Consider the following 25,885-nt stretch of genomic DNA (forward strand, 5'->3'; position numbering starts at 1 on the left):
TAAGACTAAGACACAAAACCACATCTTTATTGCAGCATCTCTTCGAAGAACTGAGTTTGCTATGCAAGGACCAATTTAGGACATGCAGAAGATGGAAGAAGAGCCAGACATGGGTGAAGCAAGCCACGGCAGGAGGGGTGGCCACCCACTCCTGGGGGATCCCGAACGTCCCAGATCTCCTGCTGCACTTCACTGCAGGGGGGCCAGCAACCTCCGGCCAGGGCAGTCTTCGAAGGAGGCTGCCACAGGCAGGGGCTCAGGGCACCATGTGCCACCACTTGAAGGTGAAGGGCTTCCTGCGGACGTTGGTGCCGCAGTGAACCTCTCCATGGTACATGTGGTAGGCATAGAAGTCATCGATGAAGGTACAGTGCAGACCCAGCGGCTCCAGCAGGGAGCGCACCTTCTCCTCCAGGCAGCAGCGTCCATGATGAGGGGCCCGAAGGGCTTGGGGATGCCCAGGTGCTTGCCCAGCACCAGCATGTTCACCTGTGAGAAAGTGGGGGCCCAGATCAGAGGAGACAGCAGCTCGTGTGGGACCCACAGGTCTAGTGAACTAGGCCTGTGCTTTTTAAAAAGTTTTTTAAAATTTATTTTTTTTTTACAAGCATTAATGTTTTGCCTACATGTATCTGTGTGAGGGTGTTGGATCCGTTGAAACTGGAGTTATAGGCAGTTGCGAGCTGCCACGTGGGTGCTTGGAATCGAACCCAGGTCCTCTGGAAGAGCAGCCAATGCTCTTAACCACTGAGTCATCTTTCCAGCCCCAGGCCTGTGCTTCTTATACCCCTTTCATTTACGTGTGTGTGTGTGTGTGTGTGTGTGTGTGTGTGTGTGTGTGTGGCAGTGCACACAGAAGGCCAAGGAGGGCTTCTTGTGTCCTCCTCTATCACTCTCCCCTGTGTTCCTTTGAGGCAAGGTCTCTCCCTGAACCTGGAGATCCTGTTTTCCCAGCTAGGCTGGAAGCCAACGAGCCCCAGATACTTTTCTGTCTCTACCTCCCTCAGAGCGAGAATTACAGGCGTGTGGGTGACAGCCAGCTTGTCACCTGGGGTCTGAGTTTTGGTTCTCATGATTGCACAGCAAGTGTCCTTGGCCACCAAGCCATCTGTCCATCCCCTGCCCCCTTAAGTTTATGTTTTCTCATGTTGTCTGTGTCTGCCCAGTGTGCCCAGGTGCCCAAAGGAATCTAGAAGACAGCATCAGATCCTCTAGAGCTGGAGTTATGGGCAGTTGGAGGGGGTCACCCCACATGAGTGCTAGGAATCGAACCTGAGTCCTCTAGAAGAGTAGCAACTGCTCCTGACTCCCAGCCCATACATCTCTTTTTGGAGACTACAGGGTCTCATGTAGCCCATGTATACTATGTTGCCGAGGCTGACTCTGAACTTCTGACTCTCCTGCCTCCCTCCACCTCTCACGTGCTGGGCACACTTTAACACTGTGTTTTCTTCTTGATTTTTTTTTTTTTAGATGTATTTATTTATTGTGTATATAGTGTTCTGTGTATGTATTCCTGCATACCAGAAGAGGGCGCCATGCTGGGACTTGAACTCATGACCTCTGGAAGAGCAGCCGGCTCTGAGCTTGCTCTCCAGCACGTGCCCCACGCCCACTTTCTTGGAACAAGCCTTCTATTGGTAAAAATGTCTCATGCTGTTTAAGCTCACTGAGAAGCTGGACCACAGTGAACTATGATGCATGGGCCTCAGGGAGAGAGGGGAACAGATTCACCCACTAAACAGAGTCTTCTGCAGTCGCTCAACATGTGGAGGAGACACCTCAATGGAACCCCAGATCCCTGGGGAGCCCTATTAGAAAAGGACCACGCTGATAAACATCACTGGCTCCTTCCTGAACTGAACCCCAGCCCTACAGCTAGGTAGGTCTCCTCCCGGCCTGGGGGCTTTCTTTGGAGAAGGCTGGTAAAAAGTCCGTGGAAGGTGGGAAGATGCACTTAGGGTCACAGTTAAGTGACAAATGTGTCCGTGCTCTGAAATGTCAAATCTGGCCCCGCCCTGAGGGAGGGGCTGCCACCACTTCTTCCGGTGCCCTGCCCCCCATGGGCTTCCCTCCTGGCAATGAATGCCACCCCTCAACACTTTGTCTATGGCCCATGTCTGCCAGTCCCTGACCCCTGTATGGAAGCCAGGAGGCAGCAGGGTAGAGCCGGGTTTGAAGCCAGACCCGGGCTCTGCCATCTCTTACCCGCTGTGTGTTTTTGCGCTAGAGACCTAACCTCTCTGAACTGCCTCTGGAGAGCAAAGCAATGAGAGAACTCACTCCTGACTTGCTGCAAGGCTCAGAAGAGGCTCTGGGGACTGTGAGGGCTGCGGGAGCCTCAAAGGGTGAAGGAAGACCGTCTGCCCCCGCCTTCGGCCCACTTTAGGTCTCTCCTGGTTGCACATTGAGGTTTAAGCCATTTAAGTGAGGTGAAGTTGGGTGGTGGCTGTCACCTCCTTACCATGTTTGGGAAGAAGGCCTCGGCCTTTGGGTTCCCTCCTGAGTTCCCCACGAGCCTGAAGAGCTGCGGGATATCAATGATGTCGCCCTCCACGAGGCCTAGCTCCCGCTTCAGTACCACCCGGTTCCAGTCAATACAGCTCTGGTGGGGAGACCAAGGGGATGCATTGGGGAGGAGGAAGTGTGGAACAAGGGCAGGGATGGTTAAGATCCAGGGTGCGGGCTCCCAGGAACCTCACATGCTCTCCCTCCCACTCTCTGCCTGTTCCTGGGCTTCAGACCCTGGGCCAGTAGCCAAGCCAATGCATAGTGAGCAGCCCTGGAGGCCTCCACCCCACCTCACCCCACCCTACCCCATCCCATGCAGCGACTCCAGGACAGCTGGGCTGAGTACCTCCACATAGGCATTCTGGTCTCTCAGTTTCTTGCTGGACAAAATGTCATTGATCGTCTGTTTTTTTCCTGTCAAGGAGGAAGAGAGAGAAAAGATGGACCCAACTTGAGAGGCAGGCTACCCTCCAGTGAGGGGCAGAGCTACACCCAGTGCCCCCATCTTTTTAGTGGGGATGTTCTGATTCAAGATGCGCTTGCTCCCCACAGCATACCCGTCTCAAGGGGATCCAGTTTGTTTTGGAGGAGGGGTTCCAGAAATGTCTTTAAAGGTAAAACTTAGGACACTCAGGCACCAGGATTGGCACAGAGCCAAAGGAGCAAGGACGGCCGGGTGACCCCACGGCACCTCATATGACACAGAAGAGGAAGGCAGCCATCGAGCAGAAGAGCCCACAGCCTCAGACAGGGCAAAGCCCAAAGTGGCCCAGAAGACAAGCTGCTGCTTGAGAGACAGGAGCCACCCTGGCAGAGTCAACCAATCGAGCCAACGAACTGCACTCCAGCGCCAGCCTCCGATCCAGCAGTACCAGCTGCGGTAGCCCCGGCACCAGTAAATGAGGCTGCCATGTCAGTGTCCCCGGGAGGTGGCACTGGGCTGCTTGAGGAAGGCTGTTTGGGGGCCTCAGGTCCACTTGGGAGCGACACAGTGTGATTGGACCCCTGACTCAGGGCTGGGTCAGAATTGGAGAAATGTGCGGGGTCCTGGTGGTCTGCGCTTTTCCAATTCCAAAGCTTTAACCCTTGGTCTCAGAGCCTATCAATATTTATTATATTTTACAATTTGTTATATATATATATTTGTGCACCACAAGTGTTTGATGCCCAGGCAAGCCAGAAGAGGGTGACAGATCCCTTGGAACTGGAGTTACAGATAGTTGGGAGCCATCATGTGAGAACTGGGAATCAAACTCAGGTCCTCTGCAAGAATAACAAGTGCTTTTAACTGCGGAGCATTCTCTCCAGTCCCTATATTTATTTTTGAGACAGCTTCTCATGTAGCTCAGGCTAGCCTCAAATTTGCTGTGTAGCCAAGGATGACCCTGGTCCTCAGCTTCCCAAGTGCTGGGATTATAGGTGTGCACCTCCATATCTGGTTTATGGGTGCCGAGGACAGAATGGGGTTGATGCTTGGCAAGTGTTCTATCCTCTGAGCTACATCCCCAACCCCAGATCCAGAGGCTGTTAGGAAGGGAGGAGACTGGGGTGGGCAGGCTCAGTGACGGAGCACTTCCCTGGCATGCACGAGACCCTGAACTTCATTCCCAGCCACACAGAGAGGCAAGGCAAGGAAACCAAGTGAGAAAAGGGAGTGGGGCTGGTTTGCTCCGCTCTGTCTAACACACTCAAACGTACTTAGAGAAAACTCTCGAGCCCCAGAGGATCCTTAGCCTCTGACGCCCGCCTGTTGAGTTTACTGAAAACATTCCATCCCACAACATCACTCAGCTCTCTCTCTCTCTGCCGCCCCTGAGCCTTCTCAGTTCCCTGTCTACAAATTTTCCTTCTGGTCACCTCACGGCCCCTTCCATCCATGCACTAACCCCTGCTCATGCCCTCCAGGAAGCCTTCCCTGAGCCGGACAGACTCTGGCATCCCCAAATACCTGTTGCTTAGTAGCTCACTTGGAACTTGGGGGCAGCGCTGAGCATAGTGCCCCCCCCCCAGTAGGTACACAAATCTCTGTTAACCCTTAGGATCTCGTGGAGCAGTGGAGACTATAGACAACCACGGTCAACTTACTCTTGATCCCTTCAAACAGCGGTGCCTCACCATGGCCCTGACTCTGCTGCTCCTGAAACAGCTGGTAGCAGGCTCTAGGGCTGGACATCAGCAGCCGAAAACCCTGCTGGGAAACACTGGGGTCAGAGGGCGGCTTTGCCCCCGACCTGGGGTTCCCAGGAGGGGGTGTGACATCCTCGGTCACCTTTCTGTCCCAGAGAGGGAGGGCTGGCTACATGCAGAAGGGCTACGCACCTGCCTGTCGGGTGCTGGGACGAAACTCAAGAACTCATCGATGTGACCCACGAAGAGCCAGTCAGAGAAGAGTCTCACAGGGGCCTGCACCTGCTGGGCGCACAGGAAGTCCTGCAGGGCCTGGTGCATGTCCCGGCTCTCGCTGCTGTCCTCACAGGGATGAGAAGTTAGGACGGCCACCAACATCATCAAAAGACACAGTGACTACTCACAAGTGGCCCTGAGATCCGGTCTGCTGACCTTCCCTCAGAGAAGGGGGGAGTGGAAACGGCCATTGGACCCTGCTGTGAGACTCCAGTGCCTGCCTACACCCCTTCCAGCTGTATGTGATTCTGCCCTAACGATATAGTGCCATGTGCTCTCAAGAGGTACTAGAGCAGTAGTCCTCAACATGTGGGCCGCGACCCCCTCACAGGGGTCGCCTAAGACCATCAGAAAACACAGATGTTTACGATTCATCACAACAGCAAAATTACAGTTATCAAGTTGCAATAGAAGTGATTTTATAGTTGGGGGGTCACCACAACGCGAGGAACTGTATTCAAGGGGCACAGCATTAGGAAGGTTGACTATAATGGGGGAGGAGGTCCATGGATGCAGTGGCGGGGGAGTCATGCATGCTGGGGTGAGACTCCACTGAAGCTTCATGGTCACCCACCCACCTGTGAGTAACCCCTCGCATGCTCAGTGTAAGCCCAGTACACCCCCAAATCGGGTCTTAGAAAAGCCATTACTTTGGTCAGTTGTTGGGACCCTGCCTGGAAAAATTCACGAAATGGCCGTGGCCATGGGAGATGTCCAGAGTCGGTGGACTGGCAGAGGACTCAAAGCTCCTCCCACCTACAGAAGGGACCACGGAGCCTGGGCTGCTGCTATTATGGCGCTGACATCTGAACAATTTAGGCTTTGCTACTGCAGCTTCCTTGGGGGGAAACTGAGGCACAGCCACTGAGGTACATAGGATCAGTGTCAAACCACAGAAAACATTGCTCGCTGACTCAGTCTAGTGTCCTTGTGATGGAGAAGCATGGGCTTTGGAGCAGGTCAGATCATGTGGCCAATTCTTGTCTATTGTGTGGACTCAGGAACATCCCTTCCCTGAGACCAATCTTCCCTGTGAGGCTTTCTTACATGAGTCAGCCTTTTCTTTTTCCTTTTCCAATTTGTTCCCCCCCCCCCCCTCCATTGCTGCCTCGGGACCTTTGTACATGCTCCTTCCTAGGCCAGGACACCTCTTCTGTGCTCTGTCTTACCTGATCCTTTCCTCTTGGCACTTGTCTGTCACACTTATTGTCCCACCCCCAGCTCCTGGCACATAGTAGATGCTCAGTAAACAGTCACTGCATGTAAGTGGGCAGAGGCAGGCTCTGGAGGTTCCTCGCCCTACATGTGAATTCCTCTCAATGTCTGCTGACCTCCTAGGCCTGGAGAAGTGAGGGAGGCTCCACTGCGGCTTTTGTCACTGTCCCCTGCCCCAGCACCCAGGACATGGCCACCCGTCTCCCACTCCTTACCTGGAGTAACCACTGTTCCCGATTAGAATCCTGCCCAGTGGGTATTCCTTCCCCCTGACAGTGACTGGGGGACTCACCTCCAGGTTCCCAAAGGCATCCAGCCCTGTGACCTCTGCTGCATAGGGCCCTCGGGTCACATAGCCAAAATTTGGACCCTGAGATGGAAGGATACAATGAGAAATCAGAGGCAATTGTCCCTGGGTGGAAATGGTGGCTGCGGGTTTAAGGCTGATTTGGTCACAGGATAGAATTCTGTGGCTGCCAGAGAGGAAGCTCATGACCGTGCCGTGTGGAAGGGATGCTGGATCGAGTCAGTGACCCTTGAAAGAGACAGAGCTTGTTGGGTCTGCAGCGCAGTGCGCAGAACAGAATCTCAACGCGTTCTTTCTGCTCTCTCTTCACGGGCTGCGAACAGGGAAATGAGTGGTGATAGGGACTCCTTCAGCCAGTTTGAGGAGGGCCAGGAATCCAAGCCACCCTGTAGCCAGCACTCGGTCCACAGTCTGTCCCCATCCTGACCCTGGCCTGGAATGGGCTTTACAGAGCATCTGTGACATCCCCAGGTGAGTCTTCACCAGAGGTCACACCTGTTACCCCCATGTGTGAGCTCTGTGGGTGCTGTGGCAAATCACCACCAGGAAGTGGCTTAATGTAACTCTGGTTTATCCTCCCACAGTTCTAAAGGCCTCAAGTCACTTGAGGATGGAGTCAAAGTGCGGCCTCACGTCTGTCACAGAGGCCCAAGGGAAGGGCCGAAAGAGAAAAGTCTTGTGCTGGATGCCACTGCCTGTAGAGGTCTGGTCCTGTCCTCTCCATTGTGGCCCTTCTCTGCCTTCCTGTGGGGGAGGGCAGCTGTGCCCAGCTGGGCCTCCTTCATTTCCTGGTGCCAGCGGCTGGCCAGGTGGCTTTGCCGTCCCATGGAATCCCATCTGTGAGCTGAGCCCACCACCCACATCACAGCTCCAGTCACCTCTGCTCCCCCGGACACGGGACACCACAGGTCAGATAGGTGTTGGCACCTGCCTGGCTTCCCACTTGTCCCGCCAGGAGAGCCAGGAGTCCTCATCTCAGCAACCTGTCACCTTCCCACGGGCCTCTCTTCCCACGGGACAGCCTGGAGGCCACCTTTGTCCTGTCTCTCTGCCGACGGCCAGAAAATCCTGCTGGCCTGGTCTTGTAGAGCTACTCCGAGTGTGACCACTTCCCACAGGGCAGTCACTGCCCCTCATCAATCCTGGTCCTTCCCACTCTGCCCTGCCCCTGAGTCTAATCTCTTTATAACGTAAAGCAGGACACACCCTCCCTGACTTAAAAATGTACACAGGTCCCCCATTTCTCAGGTTCTAAACTGACGGCGCCACAGAGGCAAGCAGCTCGTGACTTTGCTGTCCACAGCATTGACCTAGCTTTAACAGCAGTGTTTTGTTTATATTTTATTTCTTTTTTTTAAATTTACTTATTTGTGTATCCATTATTTTTATGTGTGTATATGTGTGTGCATGAGTTTATATGTGCCACACGTGTGTGCTAGAGCCCACAGGGGAAAGCAAAGGGCGTCAGATCTCCTAGAACTGGAATTACAGGGGGTTATGAGTCATTATGTGTGTGCTGAGAACCGAACCTGGGTCCTCTACAAGAGCAGAAAATGCTCTCTTAAGATGGAAAGAGCCCCAATGTGGTGGCGAACGGCTTTTATCCCAGCACTTGGGAGGCAGAGGCAGGTGGTTCTCTATGAGTTCCAGGCCAGCCTGGTCTACATAAGCCAGTTCCAGGCCAGTCAGGGCTACATAGCAAGATACCATCTGAAAGTAAAACAAAACAAAAAACAACCAAAAAGAGCAGCCGTAGGGAGAGCGGCTTTCCCAGTCTTCTCTTTCCTTTTTTACTCATATATATTTATATATATTAAAGACAAGGTCTTTCTGTACAGCCCAGAATAACCTCAGATTCTGCCTCCCTAGTACTGAGTGTGTGGACGAACCATGCCTGGCAATGTGAAATTTCCCAACATCTTAGAGAAAGACCAGCACCATGCAGGTAACACGCCAGCCGCCCACCTGCAGTAGCGGCAGGGCACACGCCACTGTCCATGCACAGCAGTAGCAGAGCGGCCCCACACCCTGGCCAGGCACATGAGAACTAAATGACCGTGGTGGAGATAATGCAGCAAAACACCGTGGGGCAGGAGGAACGGGCTGGGGGAGAGGGGGTGTCTGGCACAAAGAGCTGGTTAGGTTTTTTTTCCAACTTGACGCAAGATCGATCGTCTGGAGAGTAGGAACCTCAATTGCGATGTCTCCATCAGATTGGCCTGTGGGCATGTCTGTGGGGCATTTTCTTGATTAATGATTGACGTGGAAGGGCCCAGCCCAGTGTAGGCAATACCACCCCTGGGCTGGTGGTCCTGGGTGCTGTTAGAAGGCAGGCTAAGCAAGCCATGGGGAGCAAGCCACTAAGCAGCGCCTCTCCATGACCTCTGTATCAGTGTAAACCAAGTAAGCCCTTTCCTCCCCAAGTTGCTTTTGGTCAGAAAGTTTTATCACAGCAGCAGAAGCAATCTGTGACAATGGGGTGGCCTTGACAGCATCAGGAGAGGCCCTCCTGGGTAGGACCCTGACGCCGAGACCTGAAGGCTGAGGGTCACCTAGCGGCAGACTAGGGAGGTGCATTCTGGCAAAGGGAATGGTATGTGGCATGTGCCAAGGCCCTGGGTGAACCTGGCAGGCTGGAGGCAGGGAAGGGACAGGGAGACTGGTCCACGATGACACTCGCGGGGAACCTGGCAACAGTTTCCCTGTTACTCTGGTTCTTTTCACACGGAAGAGTCAGGTGAGGGTGTTGTGCTGTACCCAGCCAAGGGCCTGCTGCAGCTTCCTTTCACCCAAGGCTCGATGAGGCGGAGGGGACACTCCCATGCTCAGGGTCTGTCTGTGTCGTCAGATGCTGGAGGTCTAGCTTGTAACAGGGAGGCTGGTCTTTGGGTTATCAAAGTGGTAGGATATAGCCACTGCAGGCAGGATGGGAACCAGTGTGTGTGTGTGTGTGTGTGTGTGTGTGTGTGTGTGTGTGTGTGTGTGTGTCTGTGTGTGTATGTGTATATGTGTGTGTATGTGTATGTGTCTGTGTGTGTGTCTGTGTGTGTGTGTATATGTGTATATGTGGTGTGTGTATGTGTGTGTGTCTGTGTGTGTATATGTGTGTATGTGTGTGTGTATGTGTGTGTATGTGTGTGGGGAGGTATGGGGGGGACAAAGTCCTAGCCACAGTAGGCTGGTGCTCCCACCTCCAAAGGGGCTGAACTTGCCTCCATCATCAGCCCACACAGAGAGCCCAGCTACAGCTCGGTCTCAGGCCTAGGGTGTGCCAGGAAGGAGCAAAAGAAACCGTTGATGAGATGGACATTTCCTTCCTTCCATGCCTCTGGCATGGGCGGGCTCCTGCCCCTCTCCCTGGAGTGCAAAATGACTCCTGGCTGCAAACCTTGTCTCTCCTTTGTCTGGGGGTTCTAGGCCAAGTGAAGGCTGGGGTCTTCTGGGAGAGCAGAGAGGCAGCATGGGAGGCCTGATGTCTTCACACAGAGCCTTTCTACCTCTGTGGAATGGGCCCATTGACAGCATCCCTATCGTTGGTTGTCACATGAAATGAGTCAGCCCGTGGAGAGCTCAGCACCATGGCCGGAAGCACGTGGGCTCAGGAAACACACTATTATTTTTATTTATGATAGTGATGACCTGTGCTGAGCTGGCCTGCATCTGCCAGGCCAGGCCAGTGTGACTCACCAACATGTCACTTCCCTCTCCCAAAATGTGTTGCGTGTGGCTGATAAAACCTGGCTGATCCTGAAGTCCCAACACAGCCCCAGTTGAGCCCCCTAAGGACAAACCACACCCAGGAGATGGAACTCCCGCCTTGTGGCAAGAACACTCTTAGGTAGCCCAGGATGCCCCTCACAAGGTTATTCCAAGGATCAGCTGAGCTCATGCATGATGAGGCTCTGAGAAACCAGATCTTATCAGGGTTAATAGCTGAAAGAGCCAGCACCACCCATTGATTCTTGCTGGAGCAGGAATTCGGCTTTGGGGACCAGGCTGCTCAGGGGCAAGGGGTGGCCTGGTTGAGGAGGGAGGGGCCTCAAGGCCAGGGGCACTGGGTGGCTAGGTCTTGGACAGGCCTACAGGGTTCCTACCATGACTCTTTTGATGGGGAAGTCCTTCAGGCCTCTGTCCCTCGGGGAGTCAAAGACCACAGGCAGCGTCTTGTGGGGAGCCTGGATGTAGCCAATCTCCATTTCATCCTGGAGGGGTGCAGAGAGGTCGCTGTATGTGCCTGATGTGGTGTGGACTCACCCCACCTGCTAACCATTATCATCAAGAACAAACTCTGTGGGATACTTGAGCCCCAAGCATGTCTCCTGTGTCCTGCACAGCCTGCTGGGAAAATGAATAGGACAGAGGCCCTGACTCTGTGGGGGACCCTGGGCTATGGCTGGGATGGGTGATTAAGCCTTGTCCTTGAGGACAGTGAACATCCAGTGTTGGGATGACTAGGGGTACTGAGGGAATGCTGGGGGACCCAGAGGACTCCCAGTATGGCTGGGCTAGGTAGAGGCTTCAGTGGGAAGGCCGTTGACTGAGCCCAGGTGAGAGCAGCCTTCTGGACCTCACAGGGGCAGGCAGGAGGCTCAGCCGGCACTGTGGGTGGGTGTCCAAGTTCTCAGAGATGAGTCTGGTGAGGACCTTGCCCCTCCAGCAGGCAGCTGGGCAAGGTGCGGAGGACAGTCACTACGACAAGTTCCAGGATGGAAACCTTGGCTATTTCCTTTCCTTCGGGTGAAAGATGGGGACCTGTCTGCAGCTTCCGGAGGGATCAGCCTACGTCACAGAGGTGGGATGACAAGGGCGGAACTTATCAGACAGGAAGAGGGACGCAGTGCCACTGGAGGGACCGCATACACGGAGGGACAGCCTTCCTGCTGGCCTTTGATGAGCATGACTGGGATATGGGTGAGGAGAAGGGAAACGTCTGAGGGGAGGTGGGCAAAAGGCACCAGGTGAGAGTCAGGGGATGGGCATGGAGATGGGGGGGGGCACAGTGGCTCACAGTCTATGTCAGATGAACTCTCAGCTTGAGCCCCCTGCTGTGAGGACCTTCTGAGGCTCCTTCCTCCCAGTTCATCCCAGGAAGGATGGCCCCCAAGCTCTAGGCTGTCCCTTGGCTTAGGTGGACCGGGTCACGTACCTGCATCCACTGGTCATCCAAATTCTCCTCCTGGGGGCACACAGTCAGTTTACACTTGGCTTTCTTGGTCAGAGCAGTCAATGACTTTAGGAAGTCTTCGTTTTCAGAAAATCTACGAACATCAGCCCTCATGACCACAGAGGAGTGATTATAATAACAATATGTCCCTCTCTCCAGGGTCCTGAGCAAATTGTGTCTTCCAACGTCTGAGGGCAGGGAGCTTGAATTTCCATTCCCCGCAAACATAGCACCCAGACCCCGCCCGCCCTAGAGCTTCACCTGCACACGTATACCTCCTGGGGGGGCTGAGTGTTGGGGGTCATGATCCAGGGGGCCACACGAAACGTCACACTGTCTTGGAACACCAGGGTCTCTGGGAGATCCTGCAGGGGAGAGATGAGAAGGACGTCATGTCAAGCAGGGTCCACATGCTCCCCCTCCCCCACCCGCCCTTAGGCTGAGGCCTACTGGGTTAGATTTGTCCAGCAGGGAGACAGTGAGGGGAACGAGCCCCTGGAAGTCGGCGTCAGGGAAAGCAAGACCCTCCACGTAGAAGTCCGTGCTGTGCTGGCCGCCTGGCAGCTCCAGGCGGTGCGAGAACTGCGTTGGTCCCAGGACCATCTTGTACCTGGACGGCAGTTTGCCTCCTAGACAGAGGCAAAGGACGCTTAGCCCTAGCATGCCTCTGCGCCTCTGATTTCCTCTCCTCGGTGCTGATGCCCAGGGTCCCTGTGTGTCACTACCCAAGGGCTCCTGGAGGTGTTTAGGGGGAAAATATCAAAGCTCCAGTTGGGACCTTGTTTCCCTGACTAGAGGGGGTCCAGGACGGGCACGACAGGCACCAAGGCCATCCTAACTCTCACCATTCATTCACTCAATCATTTACTCATACGTTCTTTTATCCCCAAGCACACTCCACCGTCTCCTGGGCGACTATGGAGGAACAAGGACCATTACATATCACAGACCCCAATGGTAGAGGAAAGTGGGGGGGGCTTCCTGTGGGTGACGATGCCTAGATGGAGGCACAAAGTTAGCCATCAGTCCATCAGCTTGATTAGTTAGTTTGCCTAGGCTGGAAGGGAGTGGGAGCATGTCGAGCCTTGGAAAGCCCTCTACTGTTCACTATCCCTGGGAGAGCAGAGACATCAGTGCATGCCCCTCCCCTTGGGCCTCTACTCACTCCACAATGGCCGCTCTGGCTCCCCTGCATTTCTCAAATGCACAGGAGCATCCCACCTCGGGGCCTGCTGTCCTTCTGTCTGGGATGCCCTTCCGGAGAGCACCTGAAGTCTCTCCTCTGACTGTCCTCTCTCTCTCTCTGGCCCCAGCTCCACTCTGCACACTGCTGTTCCTAAATATCTGACCTGTCACCCACTAGGATGAAAGTGACATGGGGCAAAGACTCGGTCATGTTCATGGTTGTGAGCCCAGCGCTCAGAACTGAGGCTGCCGCTGCCTGGTTAGCAGGCGTGAGAGACCGCAAAGCTACTGATGTCTGAGCGCAAGTGTGGGGGGGGGGGGGGAGAGGAGGAAAGGGGAGAGGAGGAGAGAGAGGAGCTAGGAAAGAGCAGAAGAAAGAAATAAGAGAGTGGGAAAGGGGGAAGAAAAAAAGAAAGAGAAGAGAGGGAAAGAGAGGAAAGAGGTGAACGCTCACTGGAGGAAGTCCTTGTTCCCAGCTGGGACGCAGCATCCATCTATTGACCTTCCCTCAAGTCACCTCATCTGCAGGCAGAGGACAGAGGCCCGTGCCTGGCGCTCAGACCCAAGCACACCATAGATGCGTGGGAGCTACTTGCCAAAGGGGAGTGGGAGCGGGCGGTGCCCCATCCGGTGGGGGCAGGAACGGAACATGGGGGCGCAGCGTCAGGGATGGCCAGGGAAGGGCCTGGCCGACTCACTCACGTGTGGCCCGGAACACCCTCACTTTGCTCATCTGGGCCTTGGCCACGTGCAGCACCAGCCGATATCTGGCAAAGAAGTCTTTGGGAGTCTTCGTGCTTAGGGTCATTGGGGACATGTCTTGCAGATCTGAAACAAGAAGCATGTGGTCCGAGACTGCTATGTCCCCAGGACCCATGTCTCCCTCCAATGCTTCCTATAAAGCCACACTCTCCCACACTCTGCCGCAAAGGAACCTGGTTTTCTTTTCTTTTTTCAAAAACAGTGTTCTTTTTGCTCATTTTTATTACATTTACTTAATGTTTGCTTTTGTTTCACAGCACTGTGGACTGAACTTGGAGTCTTATGTATGCAAGGCGCGAACTCTGCCCCCGCAGTCCCAGCCCACATTTACTTATTTATTATGTGTGGGCGTGGGAGGGAGAGGTTGAACAAGCTGGGGTACGTGTGTGGAGGACAGAGGACAACTTGTAGCAGTCAGCGCTTTTCATCGACCACGCTGGACCCAGGTATTGAACTCAGGTCATCAGACTTGGTAGCAAGCGCCCCTACCCACGAGGCCATCTTGCCAGCCTCTGGCTCCGTTCTCCTCAGCATATATATGATGCTTATCTGTGGGTGTCTCCAAAAAGGGAGCTGAGGATAGAAACTCAGAGCAACAGGGCCTATGTCCGTTTCGTTTCTTGCCGTGAGCCCAGCACTCCAATTCGAGGGGTGCTACGTGGTGGTGGGCAGCACAGATTTGTGTATTGGGGTGATGGGGAAATGCCAAGTGGTCACTGCTGATGGCCGGGCCACAGTGAAGGAGGCCAGGATGTGGGCTCCACCTGGATTTGGGTCAGCTTGGAGAAATCCTTCACTCTTAGTGTGCCTCAGTTTCTCTATCAGTAAACAGGGACAGAGAGAATACCGAAGGGTGGGGAGTGTAAATATGAGGCGATGCATCAAGAGCTTTTGTTGTCTGGAGCCCTGGGAGTGCCCACAAGGTCATGGTTAATGAGCATCCTTCAAGGATGTCCCTGGTGTCAGCCCTGGCCAGCAGCACACTTTAGACACACAGTTGTTCCCACAATGACCTCCAGGCAAGCCATAGCCCTGGTCCATCAGTTGTAGCTCTTTAGCACCCACCCCCTCAGGGAAGGCGGGTGATTTGTCTCCCCCTCCATCCCTGGCCTACCCTGGTGTCATGGATGAGCACCCACTGAGACCCTACTGTGCCCACCACCATCCTTGAACCTTTTAAACCCGCCAAGGAGTCAGATTGCCTGGGCCTCAAATACTGACTGCCACTGAGTAGCTGTGTGACTTAGAAAGCTGTGTGCTGAAGTTCTCTATGCCTCAGTTTCCCCGGTTGCACCGGGGTCTTGTGCAATATCTGGGAACTAGCATTCCTTTTTTTTTATTTAATTTAAGCCCCATGTCTGAGCCAAGCCCAGATGTGTGGGCTGGACAGGAGCCAAGCATGGAAAGCAGAGCCTCTTGGGGCTCAGGAGCCCACGCTGGTCTTTTCTGACTGCTGTGCGACTTTAGCGGCTCCCTTACTCTCCTGGGACACTTTTCCATTCTTTCCTCTGTAATGTGGACATGCTACCACAAGCATGCTTTCACTAAGCCCAAATTCAGGGGCTACAAAACCACGCAGGCAAATGAGCCTTGTTGACGAGTAAAGGCCTTGTCCTGGGACCTGCCACGACCTTTGTCCCCAAGATGGCCACAGCCTTTGTTCTTTACCTTTGTTATCCAAGACCTTGTCATCCTCAAAGTCCATTCTGGAGGACGTGGGGTTCTCTTTGTCACAGTTTACCAACAGGATAGCACCGTGGCCACGTGGGCCCCAGGTCCAGATGTTCTGGGAATATCAGGAGGGCAAAAGACATGGTCAGAAACTCTCTCAAATCCCATCAGCCCCTGGGAGGCGAGTGACTTTTTTTTTTTCTCTCTCTCCTACTCTGTCTGTTTCTGTCATCCAGCAATTTGTGGACCCAAAGAGTGGGGTTTTTTTGTTTGTTTGTTTGTTTGTTTGTTTGTTTTGGTTTTGTTTTGTTTTTTGTTTTTTGAGACAGGGTTTCTCTGTGTAGTTTTGATGCCACCCTGCAAAAGTGAATTTTTTTTTTAAAGATTTATTTATTCATTATGTATACAGAAGAGGGTGCCAGATCTCATTACAGATGGTCGTGAGCCACCATATGGGTGCTGGGAATTGAACTCAGGACCTCTGGAAGAGCAATCAGTGCTCTTAACCTCTGAGCCATCTCATCCAGAGTGAATTTTTGATGGTTCCAAATATAACCAAATCTGAATGTGATTCATCGATGCTTGTGTGTTTGTTTGTTAAAGACAGCATCTACTCTAAGTTCAATTTCTAATCCTCCTGTGCCCACCTCTGAGAGCTGAGATTACTGGCCTGTGCCTTCACACCCAGTCTGTGTGGTGCTGGGCATCAAACCCAGGACTTTGTGCATGCTAGGCAAGTATTCTACCAACTAAGCCACATCTCCAGCCTCAAGTTATCTATTTTTTAAAAAGAAGCCTGATAGTAAAATATACTTTAAAAGTCTCTTTAAAAGTGTTGGCTTAGCCTGGTGGTGGTGGCGGCGGCGGCGGCGGCGGCGGCGGCGGCGGCGGCGGCGGCGCATGCCTTTAATCCCAGCACTCAGAAGGCAGAGGCAGGCGGATCTCTGTGAGTTTGAGGCTAGCCTGGGCTACAGAGCAAGTTCCAGGACAGCCAAAGCTACACAGGGTAACTGTGTCTTGAAAAAGTAAAAACAAACAAACAAACAAACAAACAAATAAATAATGTTGGTTAACAAATGGATTCAAATACATAAGACTGTCAAGATTCTCCACCACACAGCTGCTCTCACGTGACAACACAAACCACTTTTCCCCGACGTGAATGCCACTCTCGGTGCTGGGCACCATCTGCCCAGTGATGAACTAACTCTAGGTGGCCACGCCTGTAGAGATAGATCTATATAATAGGATAGATTATGCACTATTGGATAAATTGCAATGCTAGGCACACTCTAAGCCACACTCTTCCCCTGCCCCCACTATTGATGGACCTCATGGTCCATCATTGGAAGGCTGCCAAAGTGTATACTGGCCACCAACACAAAGTCACGCAGGCAGTTCTGAAGTCCCAAGGGCACTCTGGAATTTGCCCACAGACCCTGGGTCAACAGTAGTCTCCTTCATTACCCCGGCCAACCATCTCTCTGCAGCATACACTCCCTGCCATACCTCACATCTCTTTCCCTCCACTCTTGTCTCTTTCTTTCCCCATCACTCTCCACCACTCAGCCCTGTACGCAGCTCCACGGGGAACTCATCCGTCAGTCATTAACGTCTGGGGAGCATTTCTGAGCCACAGCTGAGGCCCTGGGTGGCTAGAGATTCCAGCTTGTAGGCTAACACCATTTCTGAACCCAAAATCGGTTGTAAATATAATCTTGTAAAGAGATGGAATATGCCTAAGCCAAAAGGTGACCAGTGATTTTCCTGGTGAGGATTGCCCTTGCAAGTTAATGAGACGCTGGCGAGCTGCCGCTGTTCAGCTCGTCACCGCCAGGGGGCGCGATAGGAGAGCACCATGGCCTGTATTGACTGACATTTGAGCCTTACCTGATCCTTCCTAGTCCTGGCCAGCTTCGCTTTGCCAGCTTTGCCAGTGCGGGTGACATCTGTGCTCAGGGAGACCTCTGAAATGGGCATGAGGGGACAGTTGGTAAGTGTGAGCCGTGAGGCTCTCAAACTGGCCCTGACAGACAGGTCGACCCCAAGGATGGGAGCCTCTCTATTCCTCCTATTCAGAGGGGAAGGCATTCCACCCTTTTGTCCCCAAGAAACAGACTACAATTCAGAGAACACAGCCAGGTCTTCCGACCACTCTGCCTTCCTCGGGAGCCATGACTGTGACACCAAAGCAATTCCCAGCCACCCCAGTGAAGCCTCCACACCCCTGCCACATGACCTTGAGTCCTCTAGAACTCACCCCCACCTCCAAGCCTCAACCCTCTACCTTTGCCTGTTCTTTGTTACACGTGTGTGTCTGTGTCAGGGAAAAAGCTGTCCCCAAACCTACCCTGTACAAATGTCTAAGCAAGGGACAGGTGTGTCTGTGAATTCCTGTCCCTTTATCAGAATATGTGACCACAGTTGCTTCCATAATGTAGACCCGTGTGCCTCACGGTGTGGCATGGGGACCCATGGCCTACATGAGAGGGACAATATGACCTTTTAATTATTGTGCCATAGTAGATACACTAATATGCATGAGTGCAGGGACATCCCATTACAGTCACAGTGGCCCCGGGCTTCCCCACCTCTCAGTAAGTAGTTCTTTGAGCAAATGTGTTCACCTCTTGAGCCTCAGTTTCCTAATCTGTGAAATGGGATCATGGGGTCAAGTTCACTGGTTTATCGTAAGAATTAAATGCAACATCTCAGCACAGGGCCTGGCATTAGAGTAAGTCCCATTTTATTCAAATGTATACTCATGAATGAAATTCATCAATGAAATGGCACTTGGAGAGTTCATGTGCTACTAATACATTTAATACACACTTAAACAAAAAGAGTATGCTGTTCAGGTTGAAATCTCCTTAAAAATCTATTTAATTTCTAAAAACTTAGATACAAGGTCTCACTATGTTGTCCAGGCTAGCCTCTAGCTCTTGAACTCTGTGATTCTAACAATGGACTTTAAAAAATATTTTATTATTTTTATTTTTAATTATGTATGTGATGAGGGGTATATGAGTGTAGTTGCCCATGGAGGCCAGAGAGGGCATTGGATCCTCTGGAGCTGGAGTTACAGGTGGTTGTGAGCCACCTGATGTGGGTACTGGGACCCAAAATTGGGTCCTCTGTTGGATCAGTACATCTCTCCAGCCACACTAATAGGTTCTATTTAAAGATGAATATTAAAGAAATATAAGTACATGTGCATAAATGGGTTATTAGTATGATAAAAATGAAACATAATAATGGAATTTGGAGAACACAGAATTATCTGATATATATGTGTACGTATGTATATATATAAAATCTAAAGCATTAAAAAGTTAGAGAGACTTGAGCATAGACTACTTCAGGCACCTCCTTCCGAGCCCAAGAAGTCAGTTATTCACTGTGGTGTCTGTCTTCACCTGCACTTACATTACTGACTAATTGTCAGAGCTGCACGTAGCTGAGGGTGACCTTGAGCCTCTCTGACCTTCTGCCTCTACCTCTCATGGGCTCTGAGTACAGATGTGCACCCACACCTGGTTTATGCACTACCAGGTATCGAACCTGGGGCTTCATGCTACCCAGGCAAACACTCTACCTTCATGCACAGTCCCCCATCTGTGTTTCTTTGTGTTCACTCCTTGGGGAAGGGGGCATTTATGAACCACCAGATGTATGGACAGCTAGACACGATCATTTTTCTTTGCTTGCTCTAAAGTAAGATCTAATCATGTTGTGTCTTGGAAAGATGCCCTGCTGGGTAGGGATGTGCTGTGTGGAGACAGAAGGCAGCGCTATGGTCCCTCCCTCCCTCCCTCTCTCCCTCCCTCCCTCCCTCCCTCCCTCCCCCCCTCCTTCCTTCCTTTCCTCCCTCCCTGCCTTTCTTTCTTTTTGAGACAGGATCTTACTATTTAGTCCTGGCTGGCCTTAAACTCACAGAGCCCTGCCTGTCTCTGCCTCCAAGTGTGGGATTAAAGGTGTGCATCACTGGCAGCTCTTTGGGACCCTGGTCATCACTTACCCACCCCAGTGAGGTAGAGCAGGGCTTGGATCGGTGAGGTCTTTGGTCCATAATATGAAATTCGAACCTATAAGGCAATAACAGGCCATTCATGACTTCTCTTAGTCATTCAACAAACACAGTCTGAGCCCTGCTGTGTGCGGGCTTAATCCAGCTCAGCTCAGCTAACAACAATGCTATAGAAAGGCTCCCAAGGGAGTCCAGAATAGAAGAATCCACTCAGCCTGAGAAAAGGGGTGAGGGGAGATTTCTCAAGGAGGTGTTTATTGGCTGTCAACTTGACACAATATAGAGTTACCTGAAAGGAGGGAACCTCATTTGAAAAAAAAAGTCTCCATAAATTCTGACTGTAAGGCATTTTTTTATATTAGTGATTGGTGGGGGAAGGCCCAGCCCATAGTGGGTGGTGCCATCCTTGGGCTGGTGGTCCTGGGTTCTATAAGAAAGCAGGCTGAGCAAGCCAGTAAGCAGCATCCCTCCATGGCATCTGCATCACTGGAGGGTATCAAGTCTCTGTGCAGCAGCCAATCAGGGAGGCTGGGAGTGTGGGTGGATGGGGGTGAGGGGGAGGAGGTGAGGGGTGGGTCATGTATGGGTGGGGAGAGGGAATGGGGTGGAAGAGGAGGTGGGGGTGGGTTGTGGGTGGGTAGGGGGAGGGACACACGGAAGGGGAGGGCATCAGTGACCACAGTGAGTGACCATCTCAGGGAGTGCTGGCTGCCATCTGCCAGGAGCTGGGAGAGACCAAGAGCAACCCTCGAGGGGAGCCACAGAGAGCCACACCTGCTCACACCCATCTTCTAAATCTGCAAGCAGGCGTCCTGACCCACTGTCGCGGCCACTGGACACTAACACTGGGGCGCAAAAGGTGCCTGGTGGCTCCCTGCCTGTGACCTTCAGAGACTTCAGACCACGGCTTGTTTGTCTACCTGTATGTCACCCAATGCCCGCAAGGACTGCATCCCTCCACCCCAGCGCCGGGCTCATTTCTGCATGAGATGGTGTTCAGTAAACAGCTGCTAAGCGGATGAGCTTGGTCCAGACGCCGGCCTTCATAGGCCCCTGCAAGCTGCACCGTGAACTTGACTGCATTTAGAACTGGGAGACCCACCTCTGGGTGTGGGGGCACTGTGTAGTGGGCTAGAGCTGCGACGGAACGGAGGGGAGAGGAGAAAGCTGGCCACCAGCCTCATCCCCCCCTGCTTCCTGACTGCAGATGCCATGTGACCGGCTGACTCAGGCACCTGCCCCTGCGCCCTCCTACCGCGATGGACCGTGCCCCTAAGCTGTGAGCCGAAATCAGCCCTGCCTCCCTTAAGCTGGTTTTTATCGGGTATTTGATCCCAGTGATGAGGACAAGAATGACAAGGATGGATGTGCCATCAGTGAGGACACGGTGGAGGGAGGAGTCACTGTGAACTTGCCCTGGGGAAGGAGGCTCTCCCAGGGTAGGCCCTGTGCGTGGAAGCAGACAGACACTGTGCAGCAGCTGTGGAGCTGACATCTCCCACCCACCAGGCCCCCATCCCAGCCTGGCCTCAGCCCCCACCCATCTTCACCCAGCAGCTCCCCAGTCCCACCCCAGTCATCGCATCCACCTTTTGGTCATCCGTGCTGCTGCTGGCTGCTTTCACCTGCAGGGTCACCTCCAGCTCGGGGTCCAGAGGCCATTTGGAGGCACTGGTGGTGCTCTTCTTGGCTGGGGGACTGTGGACAACATCCACGACCACTCCTGGGGGGGCTGTGATGCCGAAGGACGTGCAGCCCTTGGGAGCAGAGCTGTAGAGGGACAGAGGCCAGCAGAGACACCAGCAGTAAGAGGGCCTGGCCCACCACCGGCCCACCGCCATATTGGCCCTGGCAATCCGCCTTTTCCGGCCAACACTGGCCTTGCTCTGGCCCGAGAGTAAATGTGGTATGACAGCCAGGAGGGAATGAAAATACGGAAAGGGGGTCCTCTGATTGGAGGAGGCCTTACACCTGAACCGGAGACAGCAGAGGACGGTGTGTATCAAAGGCCTCTCCTATACACCCACAGAGCAGTGTGTTCACACGGACCCTCAGCAGTGGGCATGTGGAGGGCTGTGTGCAGATAAAGAATCACACATACCGGGCTGGAGAAATGGCTCAAAATACCCCCCAAACAAAACCCCACAACAACAACCAAAACAAAATAAAAACGAGATTTCCGGAGGTGCGGCAGAACAAATCATCTTTTTTTTCCTTCCCTTTTTTGAGACAAGGTCTCACTATACAGCCCAGACAGTCATGGAAGTTGACATGTAGACCAGGCTGGCCTCGAACTCACAGAGATCCACTAGCCTCTGCCTCCTGAGTGCTGAGATTAAAAATGTGCATCACCACCGCCCAGAAGCAGAGCAGATAGACATTCTTGAGACACATCCTCTTAGGAAACAACTCGATCAGGGGTGAGATACACTTTAAAAGGCAACATGAATTTGAGAGGGCATAGGTCAGGGGACAGGAGTCGCCTTGGAGGCTGGGGCGGGGAGGAAGGGGAGGAATGATGTCAGCAGAGTACTCCCGTATGAAATTCTCAAAATGAAAATTATAAAAGTTAATGGGAGCCAGGCTGACCCAAGGCTTCCTCAGAGGCCCCGATGAAAGGACAAAGGGAACTTTAGTTCTGTGTCCTTGCTCAGGGGTGGACTTGGCAAGAAGCTCTGGGGCCCGGGCCTTGAAGGAGTTAAGGTTTTAGTTTGTGGGCACCTAACTCTTGCCCTTTGAAGAGACAGGAGTTATCCATTCCAGGGCTATCGTGTGCTTGGTCTGTGGTGCTCTTGAGATACAAAGTGTTTCCTTCGTACAACATTGCCTGACCAGCTTCCTGCTGACTTTGTCCCACGGGATGATAGCTTTCTGCTGACTGTAAAGAGGATGCTGTACTTCTTAACAAACTTGGTCGGCGCAAGCCATCAGTTTAGGCGAGATCTGGTCTCAACTTTCCTGTCTTCTTCATTTTTCATCTCCTGTCCTCCCCCTTGGGACTCTGTCACTGAAGAACTCCCCGCTACCGGTCCAGGACTGAGGGCACAGGTGAGCAGCAGTGAGCATAGAACTATCTGCAGGGACACATCTTTCCTGTATGCATCCTTCAGAGACCTGCCATAGCCAAGGTGTGATCCTGGGTCCCGGAGCTGCTGCCTCAACCTCCCCTGGAAACAGGAAGACAGGTTCCCAGGCTCGATCCTCAGACCTGCTGCTGCAGACCGGGGAGCCCAGTGGTCTGAGCTTCCTCATGTGTCCAGGGTACTCTGTGCACCCTCGGGCATAAGAACCACACCCAGGAAGCTACTGATAGGCAGCTGCTGAGTTACCCAACAGAGCGGAAGCTGAGGGACCCAGAACCTAGGCTCGATAAAGAACAGATGAAGCTGGTGGCTGAGAAAACCTGTTTTTTTAAACTATATTATTATTATTATTATTATTATTATTATTATTATATGAAGCAATTGTTTAATTTCAAAGTCAACAGAACCTGCCGGACAAGGGAAGAGCGATGCCCAGGTTTCTTTCTCCAGAGACTCTGAGATGATAAAGCTAGGAGGTGGGGACGGGGAACAACAGTTACCCGCTTGGGTCAGCAGTACTCAGGACACATGGGGAATGGGGAGCCAGTGTGCTTGTGGAGGAAGGGAGTGACAGACAATCACAGTGAGGTCAGTGAAGGGGGAAGCTTCTCTTTCACGAGGTCACAGGGCAGGTCACAGAGCAGAGTTCCTGACTTCTGGAACATTCTCTCTCCTTTCTCTGTTCCTCATCCCCACCTTTTGAATCCACACAACACTCCAGGGTCAGAGCTGTGAGCAAAGACGGCAGAGAGAGATTTTCCTGGAGGATTGTGGGAAAAGGCTGGGAAGGCTTGGGGGGGGGGTCTGCCCTGGTGAGAGGGGAGTGAACAGCCAAGGGCTTTATTTTTGTAATGTTTTCTTCCTTCCTTCCTTCCTTCCTTCCTTCCTTCCTTCCTTCCTTCCTTCCTTCTCCCTCCCTCTCTCTGTCCCTTTCTCTCTTTCTTTTCTGTCTGCCTGTCTGTCTGTCTGTCCATCTGTCTGTCTTTCCCCTTCTCATTCTGCAAAAAAATTCCCAGGTGACTGAGTGTCATTGAGACCTCCTTCTTGTGTTCAACTTTCTTTTACTCACTCAACAGAACAGAACACCATGATGTGTGAAGCCTGGCCCTCCCTGAGAACACATGTGAACACACACACACACACACACACACACACACACACACACACACACACCGAGTAATTATTCTCTAATCCACAGCACTCACTCCCAGCACAGGCCTGTGGTCCCATTGTGGACACCTTCTAGTGTCCTAAACAGGGACACCATTCAATACCACTCATCTCAAACCATATGGGGCTCTGTTTGTCCCCTCAACACAAGTGAGGGTGTCCTCACCTGGTTCCCATGCTTGTGGGGTCAGGGAGCAGGGTGCTATCACTAGGCCTGGGTGCCCTGACTCACTGGGCCACAGGTCAGTGTGTCTGTTTTAGCCAGCAGCCCTGGGGTAAGGGTTCACTCGGACAGCACTGTCTGCTGGAGCAGTTAACATGATTTCTTTATTTATTATTTCATCAGAGTCTCGTCATGGCCATGTGAAAGGCACAAGGACCGGAGTTTGATCCCCAGAACCCACGTATAAAGCTAAGCATGGTAGCTGGGCATGGTGGTGCATACCTTTAATCCCAGCACTTGGGAGGCAGAGGCAGGCAAAGGGATCTCCATAAGTTCGAAGCCAGCCTGGTCTACAGCGAGAGTTCCAGGAGAGCCAGGGCTACACAGAGAAACCTTGTCTCAAAACAAAACAAACAAACAAAGAGCTAAGCGTAGCGGTGAACACTTGCAATCCCTGTCTGGGGAAGCAAAGACAGGTGGATCCTTGGCCTCACTGGCCAGCCAGCCTATCTGGTGAGCTCCAGTGTAGTGAGAGAGCCTGTCAAGATGGTCAGAATCCTGAGCGCGCGACCTCACTCTCCATGGCCATCCCATGACCCGACCCTGACATCCTTCTCCTCCCTCGCCTCCTGCAGTCTGTTCTCACATAGCAACCAGTGATTGGATTTAACCAAGTCCACACATGGAATTGTTCCATTGCTCAACACACCTCCACGGCAGTCCACAGAAGACAAGCCTTGAGAAGAGCAGAAGTCCTTCCAATGCCCCGCCCAAGCTACACAGAATGCTGCTCCTGCCCAGGGCACCCTCCCATTCTTGTCTTCTTGCCCCTCTTCCCTGACTGGGCATGCCCCTGCCTCAGGCCCTTTGCACTGGCTATATTGGTTCTTCCCAGGGGACAGACAAACATCTACATTGGCATCGACACCCCTGTCTGATCACATGTCAATTCTCCCCATTTGAAAACCACAATCAGGATTAGCCAGACGGTTCAGCGGGTAAAGGCGCTTGCTGCCCAGCCTGATGAGGTGGGTTGCGTTCCCAGAACTCACATGGTAATAGGAGAGAACTGACTCCAAGTTGTCCTCTGACCTCTGAACACAGAGCCTGAGGAATAACTCCTGAGTTTATCCTGGCCTCCACACACTCCCCCACACACCTGAGTCTACAAGCATGTACACACCACAGACGCGTACAAAAGAAGCTCCGTGACCTCGACCTAGGGAGGGCTAGCCTGGGATCCTGGTAAGGACACTGAGCTGGCTCTGGCCCCTGTCATCTCTGCACCCACCCTCAAGCAGCTTGTCCGTTGATGACACCAGACTTTTGTCTGCCTGTGTCCTCAGCCTCTCACTGGTGACATGGGAACCCCCCCCCAACCCGAGTGTTTTCCTACTGCTGGGGTCAGCCAGCCTCTGGCCGTGGGCGTCCCAGAGACTTTTATGGACATCACTGGGGCCACAGCTCTGGGGGGAAGCTGCAGCAATTCCCACATGACAGGTGACACCGGACTCTATCCTGAGGCTTCCTCCGCTGTCCTGTGTGACCTGGCAAAGGTCTCGGTGCTCAGTAGGTACTCAGTCTCTATTTGTTGAATGAACAAGGGAATGGAAGAATGGATAAATGAATAACTGTTGGGGATCTGCCCAGTACTGTGCAGAGTACCTAACAAACAGTACTGCTGAGCATCTAATAAACAGCACTGTGAAGTACTTAACAAACAGCACTTCAGAGTACCTAACAAACAGCACTTCAGAGTACCTAACAAACAGCACCATGGAGTATTTAACAAACATGTTTGCAATTGTCACTCTTAATCTTCAAAGTCATTTCACCGGGCAGGAAAGCTCAGCGGCCCTCGTTCATTGCCCCCCCCCCCACACACACACCGTCAGCCTGCAGCAGGGTCTGGCTGCGGTATTTATACCTCACAGAGAGCTGGAGCTGGCTGTGGTGGGTCCCGGCTTATCTCCCTAGCAGATCTCTTGCCCAGAGCCTGAGCCAGCCAGCAGCACCCAGGCCCTGCTGGCATTGCCCGCCCCGCCCCGCCCCGCCCCACCCCCACAGGCTCAGGAACCGCCCCTCTCACCCACAGACATCCAGCGGGTCGCGGTGCCCACCACACACACAGCATGGGTGGGCTGCTCGGGGTCCACGTGGATCACCGCGCCCTGGGCCATCCTCGGGCAGCAGGCAGCAGGAAGCCCCTGGGCCGGTTCCTTTA

The 25,885-nt window shown here is 52.9% G+C and overlaps 1 protein-coding gene across 1 annotated transcript; it reads right to left on the minus strand.

Moving 5' to 3' along the window:
• Positions 1–25,885, minus strand: Padi4 (peptidyl arginine deiminase 4). The gene is given in 18 exon segments (XM_028880653.2): positions 1–429; positions 432–489; positions 2,465–2,605; positions 2,858–2,925; positions 4,597–4,699; positions 4,831–4,975; positions 6,345–6,499; positions 10,531–10,638; positions 11,583–11,694; positions 11,862–11,965; positions 12,051–12,229; positions 13,488–13,613; positions 15,216–15,333; positions 17,109–17,185; positions 19,237–19,303; positions 20,835–21,015; positions 25,751–25,766; positions 25,769–25,885. Coding segments are annotated over 18 exon segments (2,004 nt in total). The 5' UTR covers positions 25,842–25,885; the 3' UTR covers positions 1–256.

The sequence above is a fragment of the Peromyscus leucopus genome, chromosome 2 (assembly GCF_004664715.2).
Source record: "Peromyscus leucopus breed LL Stock chromosome 2, UCI_PerLeu_2.1, whole genome shotgun sequence".
NCBI lineage: Eukaryota > Metazoa > Chordata > Mammalia > Rodentia > Cricetidae > Peromyscus > Peromyscus leucopus.